Source organism: Rana temporaria, chromosome 2 (genome assembly GCF_905171775.1).
Source record: "Rana temporaria chromosome 2, aRanTem1.1, whole genome shotgun sequence".
In the NCBI taxonomy this organism is placed as follows: Eukaryota; Metazoa; Chordata; class Amphibia; order Anura; family Ranidae; genus Rana; species Rana temporaria.
In genome coordinates this window covers 7,519,770-7,534,429 of record NC_053490.1, presented here as the reverse complement: position 1 = coordinate 7,534,429, position 14,660 = coordinate 7,519,770, and the positions used below count along the sequence as shown (strand labels likewise).

Sequence of the window (14,660 nt, the reverse complement as noted above, 5' to 3'; positions counted from 1 at the left end):
GCTCCAAGCTCCGGTCTCAATGGATGTGGCACCAATCTCTTGACAACACATGTGCATAGGGTGGGGAAGCGCCAGAGGAGGAGTGGGAGGAATGGTGCCCCATTGTTAATATCAGTGGGAGGAAATAGTGGCTCAAAAGGCCGTATAAAGACAAGCAAAGGGCCACTGGTCTAGTGTGATGACATCAGCAAGATCGGCCAGAGACGACCATGTAGAGCGGCTTTGGTGGACCATTGGCTAGTGGGATGGCGAAGTAAGGTCCTGTGTATTAGTCCATCCTCTAGAAAGCATTGATATTCGTCAACAGCGTAGGGGCAGCCATTTTAATAATTTTTAGTGTTAGGCTTTGCGTTCAGACCGGTGATGCAACGAGATAGGCACTTGAGAAAGGTCTCACCCAAGTCTTGGGTTTTGTTCCTTAAAGCGGCGTTAAAAAAATAAAAACGAGTAAACCAATTTGGAAATCGGAGGGTGTGAGGAGTCCATTGATGGACGTGAATTTGGCAGCCATGATAAGATGAATGCCATTGTTTTTACGTGTTGACCTCTCCCAATTCCAGCTCAGCAGGGAATCATTGAAGCGCAGGATCTCCCCAAAGATGGAGGAAGCCGGGAGAGCACACAAAAAGGATCTTACAGTTTATTTCTTCTTATTCCCAAAGGAATTTTTTTTTTCCGGCCCACAGTCTAGGTAACCGGGTTGTCGAGACGGCGGCCATCTTGCTTAAGACTTTCCAGTGCTGCAGCCGGTTCTCTGGGTTACAGCCACCTCTTGTGTCGGATTTGGGTAGAGGTTGGCTTGAAAATGTTTTTCATCTCTTAGTATTGGGGGGGCTGGATATCCGTGACATCAGTAGAACGTATTATTTCCCACTACAACGCTTCGCTCTGCATTTCCGAAATCTCCGTTATGTTCAGTTCAGGGGGCTGTGGCCTGAAAATGTTCCACTGACCTAAACAGAGGAAAAGAACAGAAAGAAAAAAAAATCAGATGTGTTTAAAAGTATATTAAAATCTGCAATGTTAACCTTCTATCCAGTGTAATGAACAGCATTAATTAAGCCCTGCTCTCTGAGCCCAGGTTATCCTGGACCCCCCACCCAGCTTTTGACTGGGCAGTGCAAGAAGAAGTGGCGCAGTGTTAATCTTCATCACTCTGCTTTCTCCTATAAGCATGCTTCTTTTCAACATGAACTCAACACAACTTAAAAAAACTTGCCATTAGAGTTGAGCGGACACCTGGATGTTCGGGTTCGGGTCCGAACCCGAACTTTAAAAAAAAAGTTCGGGTTTGGGAACCCGAACTCCGAACCCCATTGTAGTCAATGGGACACGGACTTTTAGAAACAAATTTGTGGAGGTCCCCGCAAATTCAATAACCAGACCCTTTAGGTCTGGTATGGATATTAAGGGGAACCCCGCCGTCAATTAAAAAAAAAAAAATGACGTGCGGTTCCCCTTAAATATCCATAACCAGACCCGTTATCCGAGCACGTTGACCTGGAGTCTTCCCTCTTCCTGGGCTTCCCCAGTGACGTAGCAGAGGGTACGTCAGAGGGGGCGGGGTCACGTGACGGGTGGCCCTGCCTCCCCTATATAAGAAATGTCACAGCTTCAGCGCGCCATTCGCTGGGCTGTGTCCAGCGGTGAGAGGAGGTCGGCGATGCTGCGCTCCGGATGGATGGATCTTCTCATCGCTGGAGCGGAGATCACCCGCGCCCGTCGCTGGATCAGGACAACGTTGGAGCAGGAAGCCGGGAACGAGTGGATTATGACAGCTGGAGTTTTTTTTTTTTTTTTTATTAATAAAGGACTTTATTCTATGGTGTCTGTGTTTTTTTTTTTACAAGAATTTACACTTCCTTTGTGAAATGGTAGGGGTACAGTGTACCCCATTACCATTTCACACAGGGGGGGGGGTCAGGACCTGGGGGTCCCCTTTGTTAAAGGGGTCTTCCAGATTCTGATAAGCCTCCCGCCCGCAGACCCCCACAACCACCGGGTAAGGGTTGTGGGGATGAGGCCCTTGTCCCCATCAACATGGGGACATCCTCCCTATGTTGAGGACATGTGGCCTGGTGCGGTTCAGGAGAGGGGGGGGCGCACTCTGTCCCCCCCTTTTTTCTGCGGCCGGCCAGGTCAACGTGCTCGGATAAGGGGTCTGGTTATGGATATTTAGGGGGAACCGCACGTCATTTTTGTTTTAAATTGACGGCGGGGTTCCCCTTAATATCCATACCAGACCTAAAGGGTCTGGTTATTGAATTTGCGGGGACCTCCGCGCATTTTTTTTCCCGAACTCCGATCCCGAACTTTTTCCAATTATTCGGGTTCAGGTCCGGGTTCGGGAAAACCCCAAAGTCCGTACCGAACCTGAACTTTACAGTTCAGGTTCGCTCAACTCTACTTGCCATACCTCTTACTAAATACCTCAGACTGTCTTCTTTCCAAAAAGGGTTAACTTGGGGGTATTTGTACTGTCCTGGCATTTTGGGGCGATCAGTACTTTAGGGCTGTTTCCCTGAAAATAAGACCTACCCTGAAATTAAGACCTAGCGTGAGTTTCTGAGATGGCTGCAATATAAGCCCTACCTACCCCAAAAACAAGCCCTAGTTAACCACTTAAGGACCACCTAACGCCGATATACGTCGGCAGAATGGCACGGCTGGGCACAGGCAGGTACAGGTACGTCGCCCTTTAAGTGCCCAGCCGTGGGTCGTGCGCCCGTGACCCAGTCCGAAGCTTCGCGCCCACAAACCCGATCCCCGCCGGTGTCCCGCGATCGGGTCACAGGAGCTGAAGAACGGTGAGAGATGAGTGTAAACACACCTTCCCCGTTCTTTTCTGTGGCAGGGTCACTGATCGTCTGTTCCCTGTTATAGGAAACGACGATCAGTGACATCACACGTCTAGCCACTCCCCCCTACAGTAAGAATCACTCCCTTAGGGCACACTTAACCCCCTTTAGCGCCCCCTAGTGGTTAACCCCTTCACTGCCAGTGTCATTTTCACAGTAATCAGTGCATTTTTATAGCACTTTTCGCTGTGAAAATGACAATGGTCCCAAAAATTTGTCAACAGTGTCCGATGTGTCAGCCATAATGTCAGTCATGAAAAAAAAAATCGCTGATCGCCACCATTACTAGTAAAAAAATATATATTAATAAAAATGCCAGAAAACGATATCCCCTATTTTGTAAACGCTATAACTTTTGCGCAAACCAATCAATAAACGCTTATTGCGATTTTTTTTACCAAAAATAAGTAGAAGAATACGTATCGGCCTAAACTGAGGAATTTTTTTTTTTTTTTATATATTTTTGGGGGATATTTATTATAGCAAAAAGTAAAAAATATTGATTTTTTTTCAAAATCTATTTTTGTTTATAGCGCAAAAAATAAAAACCGCAGAGGTGATCAAATAACACCAAAAGAAAGCTCTATTTGTGAGAAAAAAAGGACGTCAATTTTGTTTGGGAGCCACGTCGTACGACCGCGCAATTGTCAGTTAAAGCGACGCAGTGCCGAATCGCAAAAAGGGGCCAGGTCCTTTACCTGCATAATGGTCCGGGGCTTAAGTGGTTAAAGTCCTTGTAAAATCATGCAATCCATTCTGTAAAAAGAGTAAATAATGTGGAGTGTGTCTCCTTGTGTAACTTTATTGTGGAAAATACCTTATTTACAGTCCCGCTGGGCGCTCACGTGACCCAACCGGAGCTCTTCTCTTCTCCTCCCGGCTGAAGACAGCAGCCCCTCCCTCTGCAGGGCCTCGGAGCGATGAAGAAGATCTCCAGCAGGTTACGTGAGCGCTCAGCTGCGCTTTAATTAAGGTTTTATTCACAATAAGCCTGAGCGGGAACCGATCTGACCCCAAGCGCGGCCGAGTGACATAGCAGGTCCCACCATCTGGAGCCTGCAGCGCCTATGATGGACATCCCACTGGTCCATACCGGGACGTGTGATGTCCATCATAGGCGCTGCAGGCTCCAGAAGGCGGGAATTACAATGTGGCCGCGTCACTATGAGAAGATACACACTCGGCTCTCGGGCGGGCGGCTCTCCTCTCCTGGCTTGGCTCTGGCTGCCTACTGTGATGGGCGCGCCGCACACTACGGCTGAGCTGCAGTAGGAAGCCACCTGAAGTCTGACCAGGTAGGTCAGTGCGCATCAGTGTGGGTCAGTGCGCGTCAATGCGGGTCTGGTAGGTCAGTGTAATGGTCAGTGTGGGTCAGGCTGGTGAGATTAGTGGTCAGCTTTGATGGGCACTGGTGAGCCAGGCAGCAATCAGCAAGTGAGCTTACCACCCTCCACACAACTCCCCCCACCTCCCCGCTGCCATGCTCAGACTTTGGGCTGAACCCCCTGGTCTTTTTGCCACCTAGCAACGCCCCTGCTGGTTATGGACCAAATATTCTAACAATTGACAGGATAACTGCAAAGTAATTTAAAGATCGCAAAATGGCGATTGTCCGGCAGTACCTTACCATGTTTAGTAGGGTTGTCCCGATATCGATACTAGTATCGATATCGGGACCGATACCAAGCATTTGCGTGAGTACTTGCAAATGCTCCCGATGCCTCAGCCGATACCAGCCGGCGGAGTCAACGGGTGGCGCATCAAGCTGGCAGGGAGTGCAGCGTTCCGGGCGCCCGGAGCCGTCACATTTGGACGCGGAAGTAACGATCTGTGTTGACGTCAGAGAGGCCCATCTTGGTGCACCCTGTACTCGGCCACAGTATGCCAGCAGCGGACATCTTGTTACACCCAGCCCATATAGTTTGGGCTGGGTGCAACAAGATGGCCGCTGCTGCTTTTATGCGGCCGAGTGCAGGGAGTACCAGGATGGGTGTTGCAGGCAGCTTTCCCTAATGGCATTTTAGTGCCTGCCTATAAATGTCACCTATCAGTGCACCACCAGCCGTCCGTGCCACCTGCCAGTGCCCCCCAGCCGTCAGTGCCACCTGCCAGCCGTCAGTGCCATCTTCCAGTTCCAGCCAGCCGTCAGTGCCACCTGCCAGCCGTCAGTGCCACCTGCCAGTGCCAGCCGGCAGTGCCTGCCAGCCATCAGTGCCATCTGCCAGTGCCAGCCGTCAGTGCCACCTGCCAGCCAAAAATGTATAAGAAAGAACCGGGACGGCCGCACTCCAAAAATAAAAATGTGTTCCTTTTAATAAAAACTGGTCACAACTTGGATGTCACAGCAAAAAATCAGGAAAAAGGGCCAACGCGTTTCACACTCTCATACAGTGCTTATTCATAACTCATTCACCTGCCAGCCATCTGTGCCACCTTCCAGCGCCAGCCAGCCGTCAGTGCCACCTGCCAGCCATCAGTGCCACCTGCCAGCCGTCAGTGCCATCTTCCAGTGCCAGCCAGCCAGCCATCAGTTCCACCTGCCAGCCGTCAGTGCCACCTGCCAGTGCCAGCCGTCAGTGCCACCTGCCAGCCATCAGTGCCACCTGCCAGCCGTCAGTGCCATCTTCCAGTGCCAGCCAGCCAGCCACCAGTTCTACCTGCCAGCCATCAGTGTCACCTGCCAGTGCCCCCAGCCGTCAGTGCCACCTGCCAGCCATCAGTGCCACCTGCCAGCCGTCAGTGCCATCTTCCAGTGCCAGCCAGCCTTCAGTTCCACCTGCCAGCCGTCAGTGCCACCTGCCAGTGCCAGCCAGCCATCAGTGCCATCTGCCAGCCATCAGTTCTACCTGCCAGCCATCAGTGCCACCTGCCAGCCATCAGTGCCAGCCAGCCATCTATCAGTGCTGCAGATCAGTGCCACCCAATCTGTATTATGCTTTGAGAAACTGTCACATGACAGTATCGGTAATGGGTATCGGCGAGTACATTTGGCGGTGTAGATAAGGGGTATATCAGTATATATGTATTGATTCCTTATACATTAATATCTGCCGTCCTTATGCACTTATTTTGCTCTGGAAGATGTTTTATTTCTTGTGCTCAATAAAAACCTCTTAGAGAAAAAAAATGATAAAAAAAGATGAACATACATTTTAAGTAAGAAGAGAAGAAATAGCCAGTAAACATGTTATGGAGAGAATACAGGAGGCCGGATTGGGTGAAACCCGAGAACGTGTCATTATTTTGCCAGGCCGGTGCCACCGACTTATGAGGCAGTCATTTTTTTCACCCTTCGCTGTGAATTGGCACCGTCTGTCCCGCCAGGCTCTGGCACAGTCCCGCCTGAATAGTTTTATTTATTTTTTTTTTTTAATTTTCTGGCTGCTACAATTTTACAAGTGGTGTCCCAGCTTGCGCGGCGAGAAGGCCGTCGGGTGAAAAACACAGGCTTGATTTATGGACGGCCAGGGTAGTGCGCTCCACACTTAGGCTAGACTTCCTTACACTTCATAAGGGACCCATAAAAACTCTGCGCAGAGGGCTGCGGTCGCCCCCGTCGTAAATTAGAGATTTGCAGCGCGAATGATGTCATCTTAGAAAAAAAAAAAAAACACAAAACATCCCAACGCCGGGGAGTGAGGACTGGAGTCCGAAAAGTCCAATGCCCGTCACCAAACCAGAAAGAGAAAGGCGGCGCAGCCCGAACGATGAGAGTGGGTTAAACATTAAAAAGGTCAAAGGGTGGGCGGGGGGAGGAGACGGCGATGAAGGTTTTGGCGTACTATTATGTCGCTAACTGACGCAACTGAGTGGTCTTTAGGTCCATTTCAGCCCAAATTTCGGGAGGAACTCGAACATTAACCACTTAAGACCCGGAATAAGAGTTTATCGATTGGTTTGCGCACAATTTATAGCGTCTACAAAAAAGGGGACATTAACCACTTAAGACCCGGACCATTATGCAGGTTAAGGACCTGGCCCCTTTTTGCGATTCGGCGCTGCGTCGCTTTAACGGACAATTGCGCGGTCGTGCGACGTGGCTCCCAAACAAAATCGGCGTCCTTTTTTTCCCACAAATAGAGATTTCTTTTGGTGGTATTTGATCACCTCTGCTGTTTTTATTTTTTGCGCTATAAACAAAAATAGAGTGACAATCTTGAAATAAAATTCTATATTTTTTACTTTTTGCTATAATAAATATCCCCCAAAAAAGATAAAAAAAAACAAAAAAAAAACATATTTTTCCTCAGTTTAGGCCGATACGTATTTTTCTACATATTTTTGGTAAAAAAAAAAAAAAAAAAAAAAAATCGCAATAAGAGTTTATCGATTGGTTTGCGCACAATTTATTGCGTTTACAAAATAGGGGATAGTTTTATTGCATTTTTATAAATTTTTTTTTTTTTTTTTTTTACTACTAATGGTGGCGATCAGCGATTTTTTTCGTGACTGCGACATTATGGCGGACACTTCGGACAATTTTTACACATTTTTGGAACCATTGTCATTTTCACGGCGAAAAGTGCTATAAAAATGGTCTGATTACTGTGAAATAGCTAGATTCAGATAAGTTTATCAGTAGATACGCCGTCGTAACTCTGAATCTACGCCGTCGTAATTTTAAGCGTATTCTGGAAACCAGACACGCTTAAATTAGGCTAAGATACGAGCGGCGTAAGTCTCCTACGCCATCGTATCTTAGGGTGTATATTTACGCTGGCCGCTAGGTGGCGCTTCCGTTGAGTTCGGCGTAGAATATGCAAATGACTAGATACGCCGATTCAGAAATGTACGTGCGCCCGTCGCAATTAGTTACGCTGTTTACGTTAGAGATACGCCGCCGTAAAGATAAAGCTGCTCCCTAGGTGGCGTAGCCCATGCAAGGTATGGACGTCGGAACAGGCCTATCTTTTTACGTCGTTTGCGCAAGTCATACGCGAATCGGGCTGGACGTAATTTACGTTCACGTCGAAACGGCGTACTTTGGAGCAATGCACACTGGGATATGTCCACGGACGGCGCATGCGCCGTACGTTAAAAACGTCATTCACGTCGGGTCACCAGTCATTAACAGAAAACACGCCCCCCCTGTTCCACATTTAAATTAGGCGCGCTTACGCCGGCCCATTTACGTCACGCCACCGTAACTTAGGAGGCAAGTGATTTGTGAATACAGCACTTGCCTCTCTGACTTACGGCGGCGTAGCGTATATGCGATACGCTACGCCGCCTCCAAAAGTAAGCCGCTCTACCTGAATCCAGCTAAAAATTACAATGGCAGTAAAGGGGTTAACCACTAGGGGGCGCTGTAGGGGTTAAGTGTGACCTCATGTGTGTTTCTAACTGTAGGGGGGCGGGGCTGGACGTGCGACGTCACTCGGATCTGAAACGGCGAACCAGGATGCACAGGACCCCTGCTGTGAGCCGCATGGCATTAGGTGTGAGCCCAGCCTAAAGCCTGGCACACACGATCGGACAAAAGTCCTACGCTTTGTCCGCAGAAAATCCGAAAGGGCGTTGGCCGGGGACTCGTCTTGCATACAAAAAACGCCAAAGAATTGCCGGCCGACAAACGCGAAACGGCTTGGTTTTTCAGCTCTTTGGCGCCACCCTTTGGGCAACTTCTGCTGATGTTGGTGTTATGGTGAGCATTGCTTTCCGAGCATGCGTGTTTGTACATTGGAGTTTTGTCCGAAGTGCCCAGCCCGCGACCCACGGCTGGGCACTTAAGGACGTACCTGTAAGTGCCTGTGCCCAGCCGTGCTATTCTGCCGACGTAAATGTGCAGGAGGCGGTCCTTAATTGGTTAAAGTGGATGTAAACCCAATTTTTTTTTCTTTTGATGTCATAATGTAGAGAATAAGATTTCCTATCATCTGTGCCCACTCTTGCCACACAGAGTTAATCCAGCTCTGAGCAATCCTCTTTTTATTGTTCAGTGAAATAAAAACAGACTTCCAGATAAAGACCAAAGTCCTTGATTGAGTGACAGGTTATTTACATATCTCGTGCACTAGCTTGCAGACATGCACAGCTTCTTGTCTATGTATATTCTGATGGCTGTTTACACTGAACTGGCGTTCAACCCAACCCAGCAAGAGAAATGGAATGAGCCGATTGGATGATGTCCGAAAGAATGAATGGAGCAAAATTAATTTTTCAGAATTCGATTTTGGCTAGGCCAACCCACAAAGAAATGGAATAAGCTGATTGGACGATATCCGAAAGAACCAATGAAACAAAATTCATTTCAAGTCCATTCGTTACAAAGAGAAATGGAATGAGCCGATTGGACGATGTCCAAAAAATAATTGGAATGAAATTCATTTTGGATTCATTCATTATGTTCATTAACTACGATGAGAAATGGAATGAGCCGATTGGAGGATATCTGAAAGAGCGAATTAACCACTTAAGCCCCGGACCAAGGGGTTTTTACAGTTCGGCACTGCGTCGCTTTAACTGACAATTTCGCGGTCGTGCGACGTGGCTCCCAAACAAAATTGACGTCCTTTTTTTCCCACAAATAGAGCTTTCTTTTGGTGGTATTTGATCACCTCTGCGGTTTTTATTTTTTGCGCTATAAACAAAAATAGAGCGACAATTTTGAAAAAAATGCAATATTTTTTACTTTTTGCTATAATAAATATCCCCCAAAAATATATATAAAAATTGTTTTTTTCCTCAGTTTAGGCCGATACGTATTCTTCTACCTATTTTTGGTAAAAAAAAAAATCGCAATAATCGTTTATCGGTTGGTTTGCGCAAAATTTATAGCGTTTACAAAATAGGGGATAGTTTTTTTGCATTTTTATTTTTTTTACTAGTAATGGCGGCGATCAGCGATTTTTTTTCGTGACTGTGACATTATGGCGGACACTTCGGACAATTTTGACACATTTTTGGGACCATTGTCATTTTCACAGCAAAAAATGCATTTAAATTGCATTGTTTATTGTGAAAATGACAGTTGCAGTTTGGGAGTTAAACACAGGGGGCGCTGTAACATTTAGGGTTCACTTAGTGTGTGTTTACTAGTGTAGGGGGGTGTGGCTGTAGGAATGACATCATCGATCGAGTCTCCCTATATAAGGGATCACTCGATCGATGCGCCGCTACAGTGAAGCACGGGGAAGCCATGTTTACATACGGCTCTCCCCGTTCTTCAGCTCCGGGGAGCGATCGCGACGGAGCGGCTAGAAACGAATAGCCACGCCGTCGTCCCGGATCGCTCCCCGAGGGAACCCGACCGCCGCATGTACCGGGGAGGGGTCCCGATCGGACCCCCCACCCACGTCTAGGCAGGCACGTACAGGTACGTTGATGTGCCTGTCCGTGCCATTCTGCCGACGTAAATGTACATGAGGCGGTCGGGAAGTGGTTAAATAAAACGGATTTCAGACTTATTTGTTGGGTTCATCAGCCAATTGGACGATATGCGGAAGAACAAATGGAACAAAATTCGATTTCGGATATTCTGATGGATCCACCTCCATCCAACTCAAAAAGTAGGAAATTGGAATGATCATCTTATTTCACTTGCTGTATTTATTGCAATATGTTTCCATTTCATATGTGGTGGATTTTTTTTTATACTGATGAAAAAAAAGGTAATGCAACATAAAAAGCAAATGGATCCGAAAGAATGAATGGAACAAAAATGACATTATTTTGTTATTTCGGATGCTTCAAAAGATCAAAAGGCCCAGACTGTCGCATCATATCATCCAAATGAAACATGTGAATACGAATTAATTTCTCCGTTCGTTATAATTTATTTTGGATTAGTTGAAGCTCGTTATTATTGCGACTTGTAGATTCGTATACATCCCAATTTCCCCAAAAAACGAAATCCGAATATTTTTTTTTTTTTTTTTTAACAAAACGAATCACACATATCTACTCTTCGTAGCACTAGCTCTGTTCTCGGCCACTAGCATTGTGGCTAATACAGGGGCGGACTGACCATTCGGGCACTGCCTGAGGGCCCCATGCCACTAGGGGGCCCCCCCATCAGGGTTGCCAGGCTGAGTAAAACCAGGGGCGTCCGCTCCATAGGGCGGGGGGCAATTGACACCCCCCCCCCGGAAAATCGAGAAGGTGTTGAAGAGTCTCACGGCCGCGGGCTGTCTGAGCGGTCTCTGGGCCGGATGTCACACAAGCACAGCGAGCAGAGTGAAGCCGCCTCCCCCTCCAGTGTTTATGTGTACACAGGGGGAGGGAACCTGATGTGCCTGTGCCGTGCTGATGGCTGATCTGAGGTACTGAATGGGATGGGGAGGGGGGGTCCGTCTGTGCTGGACAGGGGGTTTGTGCTGAATGGGGGGGTCCATCTGTGCTGAATGGAGGGGTCCTGTGCTGAAGGGGGGTCCATCTGTGCTGAATGGAGGGGTCTGTGCTGAAGGGGGGGGGTCTGTGCTGAAGGGGGTCCATCTGTGCTGGAGGGGTCTGTGCAGAATGGGGGGGGGGGGTCTGTGCTGAAGGGGGGTCCATCTGTGCTGAATGGAGGGGTCTGTGCTGAAGGGGGGTCTGTACATTCTCTAGGCTATATTTATATGGGCATGGAGTGAAGCTGAATTATATCTAGAGCTATTTCACACTGCCAGCTGGCCGCGTTATCGGTAAAGCGGCGCTAAAAAGTGGCGCTTTACCATCGTTTTAGCTGCGCTATTCGGCCGCTTTTAACCCCCGCTAGCGTTTGAAGAAAGGGTTAAATGCGACTGTGTATCACTGCCGCCGAATCAGTGTTTTTTTTTTTACATCTGTCCCTGATATGTCCGAAACCGACATGTTTTTTAATGTGAAAATCCCGAGATTTTAGCTGCCCTGCCTCTGCACTACCTCCTGGTGTGGTGGCCATCTGTAAGCACGGGGGCCCCATAATCTCCTATTGCCCGGGGGGCCCCATAATCTCCTATTGCCCGGGGGGGCCCATAATCTCCTATTGCCCGGGGGGCCCCATAATCTCCTATTGCCCGGGGGCCCCATAATCTCCTATTGCCCAAGGGCCCCATGAGTTGTCAGTCCGCCCCCTGGGCTAATCCCTTTTTTTTTACCTTTCTCACCACTGTGTGAAATGGGATAACACGAGTAGTGGGCGTTTGCTCGTCTTTCTTTGCTCATTTTTTACGGTAAGCCCAACCTGGAAGACCTTAATTCCAACCACAGCGGCTCGCAGGTTAAATGGCAATAAAATTCTTCCACCCAAATCCAACTGAAAAATGTTACTTACGTAAGAAGGAGCTTCGGGTCTATTTGTGAAAGGGCAAGGGGAAATAATAACGGAGAGGAGGCCGGGGAACTCAAACTAATAAATATCTCCGGCAAAATCCACACTCTCCACTCTTGGGAGGTCTCTTCTCACCACGGGCTGATAAACATTCCAGTCTTCGGGTTTTCCTGAGCGGAGGGCCTCATGACAAACAATTATGGACGGTCCATCAAGAAGTGTTCAATAAGAAGCCAACAACACCACTAGAGCCACCGTGGTGGAGACGTAACGGAGCACCAATCTCATTACTATAGCCATTTACACTCACCGTCGGCGACGTTATTAGGTAAACCTTGCTAGTCCCTGATTGGACCCCTTGTTGCCTTCATTCTTTGTGGCATAGATACAACAAGGTGTGGCAAACATTCCTCAGAGATTTTGGTGACATCATAGCATCACAGATTTGTCGGCTGCACTTCTCCCATTCCACCAAGGTGATCTATTGGATGAGATGTGGGAGGTGTGGAGGCCATTGGAGTACAGTGACCTCATAGTGCAGTGGTGAGATGATTGGAGGACAGGGACCTCATAGTGCAGTGGTGAGATGATTGGAGGACAGGGACCTCATTGTCCAGTGGTGAGATGATTGGAGGACAGTGACCTCATTGTCCAGTGGTGAGAGGATTGGAGGACAGTGACATGGTGACATTATCCTGCTGGGAGGAGCCATCAGAAGATTGGACACTGGAGTCATAAAGGGATGGACATGGTCACCAACAATACTCAGGTAGGTCGTGGGGTTTAAATGATGTTCAATTGGTATGAAGGGGTCCAAAGTGTGCCAAGAAAATATCCCCCCCCACCATTACACCCCCACCACCAGCCTGATCCGGTGATACAAGACAGGATGAATCCATGCGCCAAATTCTGGACCCACCATCTGAATGTCGCAGCTGAAATCCAGACTCATCAGACCAGGCATTGAGTTGCTGCCATGCGATTGGCTGATTAGCAATTTGTGTTACCAAGCAATTGAACGGGTTGTACCTAGTAAGTGGCCGGTGAGTGTATTTCCAGCTGACCTATTGATTTCAACCATCAGGCAGGCTGGGATATTGGCTTTGGGTTGACCATAGTAAGTTTTTCTTTTCTGCAAACCTGAGAAAATCCCAGTGAGCTCCCAACTTGTAGGGCGCTAACCTCCGAGAGACCTCTTCTCCCCCGATGGACTACACAACGCTTTTCAAATCTGCCTGGAGATCCTCTTTAACCACTTAAGGACCTCCGCAAGTTGATATACGTCGGCAGAATGGCACGGCTGGGCACAGGGACGCATATATACGTCCCCTTTAAGAGCCCAGCCATGGGTCACACGTTACCCGGTCCGAAGCTCCGTGACTGCGCCTGCGGACCAGATCGCCGCCGGTGTCCCGCAATCGGTCCCCGGAGCTGAAGAACGGAGAGAGGCGAGTGTAAACAAACCTTCCCCGTTCTTCTGTGTGGCGGTGTCAGTGATCGTCTGTTCCCGGATATAGGGAACGACGATCAATGACGTCACATGTCCATCCCCGCCCCCCTACAGTTAGAAACACACATGAGGTCTCACTTAACCCCTACAGCGCCCCCTAGTGATTAACTCCTAAACTGCAATTGTCATTTTCACAGTAATCAGTGCATTTTTATAGAATTTTTCGCTGTGAAAAGGACAATGGTCCCAAAAATGTGTCAAAAGTGTCCGATGTGTCCGCCATAATGTCGCAGTCACGAAAAAAAAAAAAAAACGCTGATCGCCGCCGTTGCTAGTAAAAAAAAAAAAATTATTAACCATTTAAGACCCGGACCAAAATGCAGGTAAAGGACCTGGCCAGTTTTTGCGATTCGGGACTGCGACGTGGTTTCCAAACAAAATTGGCGTCCTTTTTTTCCCCACAAATAGAGCTTTCTTTTGGTGGTATTTGATCACCTCGGCGGTTTTTAGTTTTTGCGCTAAAAACAAAAATAGAGCGACAATTTTGAAAAAAATTCAATATTTTTTCCTTTTTGCTATAATAAATATCCCCCAAAAATATATAAAAAAACAATTTTTTTCCCTCAGTTTAGGCCGATACGTATTCTTCTACATATTTTTGGTAAAAAAAAAAAAATCGTAATAAGCGTTAATCGATTGGTTTGCGCAAAATTTATAGCGTTTACAAAATAGGGGATAGTTTTATTGCATTTTTATTAAAGTTTTTTTTTTTTTTTTTACTACTAATGGCGGCGATCAGCGATTTTTTTTTCGTGACTGCGACATTATGGCGGACACTTCGGACAATTTTGACACATTTTTGGGACCATTGTCATTTTCACAGCAAAAAAATGCTATAAAAATGCATTGTTTACTGTGAAAATGACAATGGCAGTTTACCACTAGGGGGCGCTGAAGGGGTTAAGTGTGACCTCATGTGTTTCTAACTGTAGGGGGGCGGGGCTGGACGTGTGACGTCATTGATCGTGTTTCCCTATATCAGGGAACACACGATCGATGACAGCGCAAGAAGTGAAGAACGGGGAAGCCGTGTTTACACTCACCTCTCCCCGTTCTTCAGCTC

The 14,660-nt window shown here is 47.7% G+C and overlaps 1 protein-coding gene across 1 annotated transcript in view; it reads right to left on the bottom strand.

Annotated features, from left to right (window-relative positions):
• Positions 1-309: 309 nt before the first annotated feature.
• The window catches only part of CHRDL2 (chordin like 2), a 165,445-nt gene continuing 151,094 nt past the window's right edge, over positions 310-14,660 (bottom strand). The window contains exon 11 of the mRNA XM_040339789.1: positions 310-953. Within this exon, the coding sequence (XP_040195723.1) occupies positions 874-953 (80 nt within the window). The 3' untranslated portion in view covers positions 310-873. The remainder of the gene's footprint in view (positions 954-14,660) is intronic.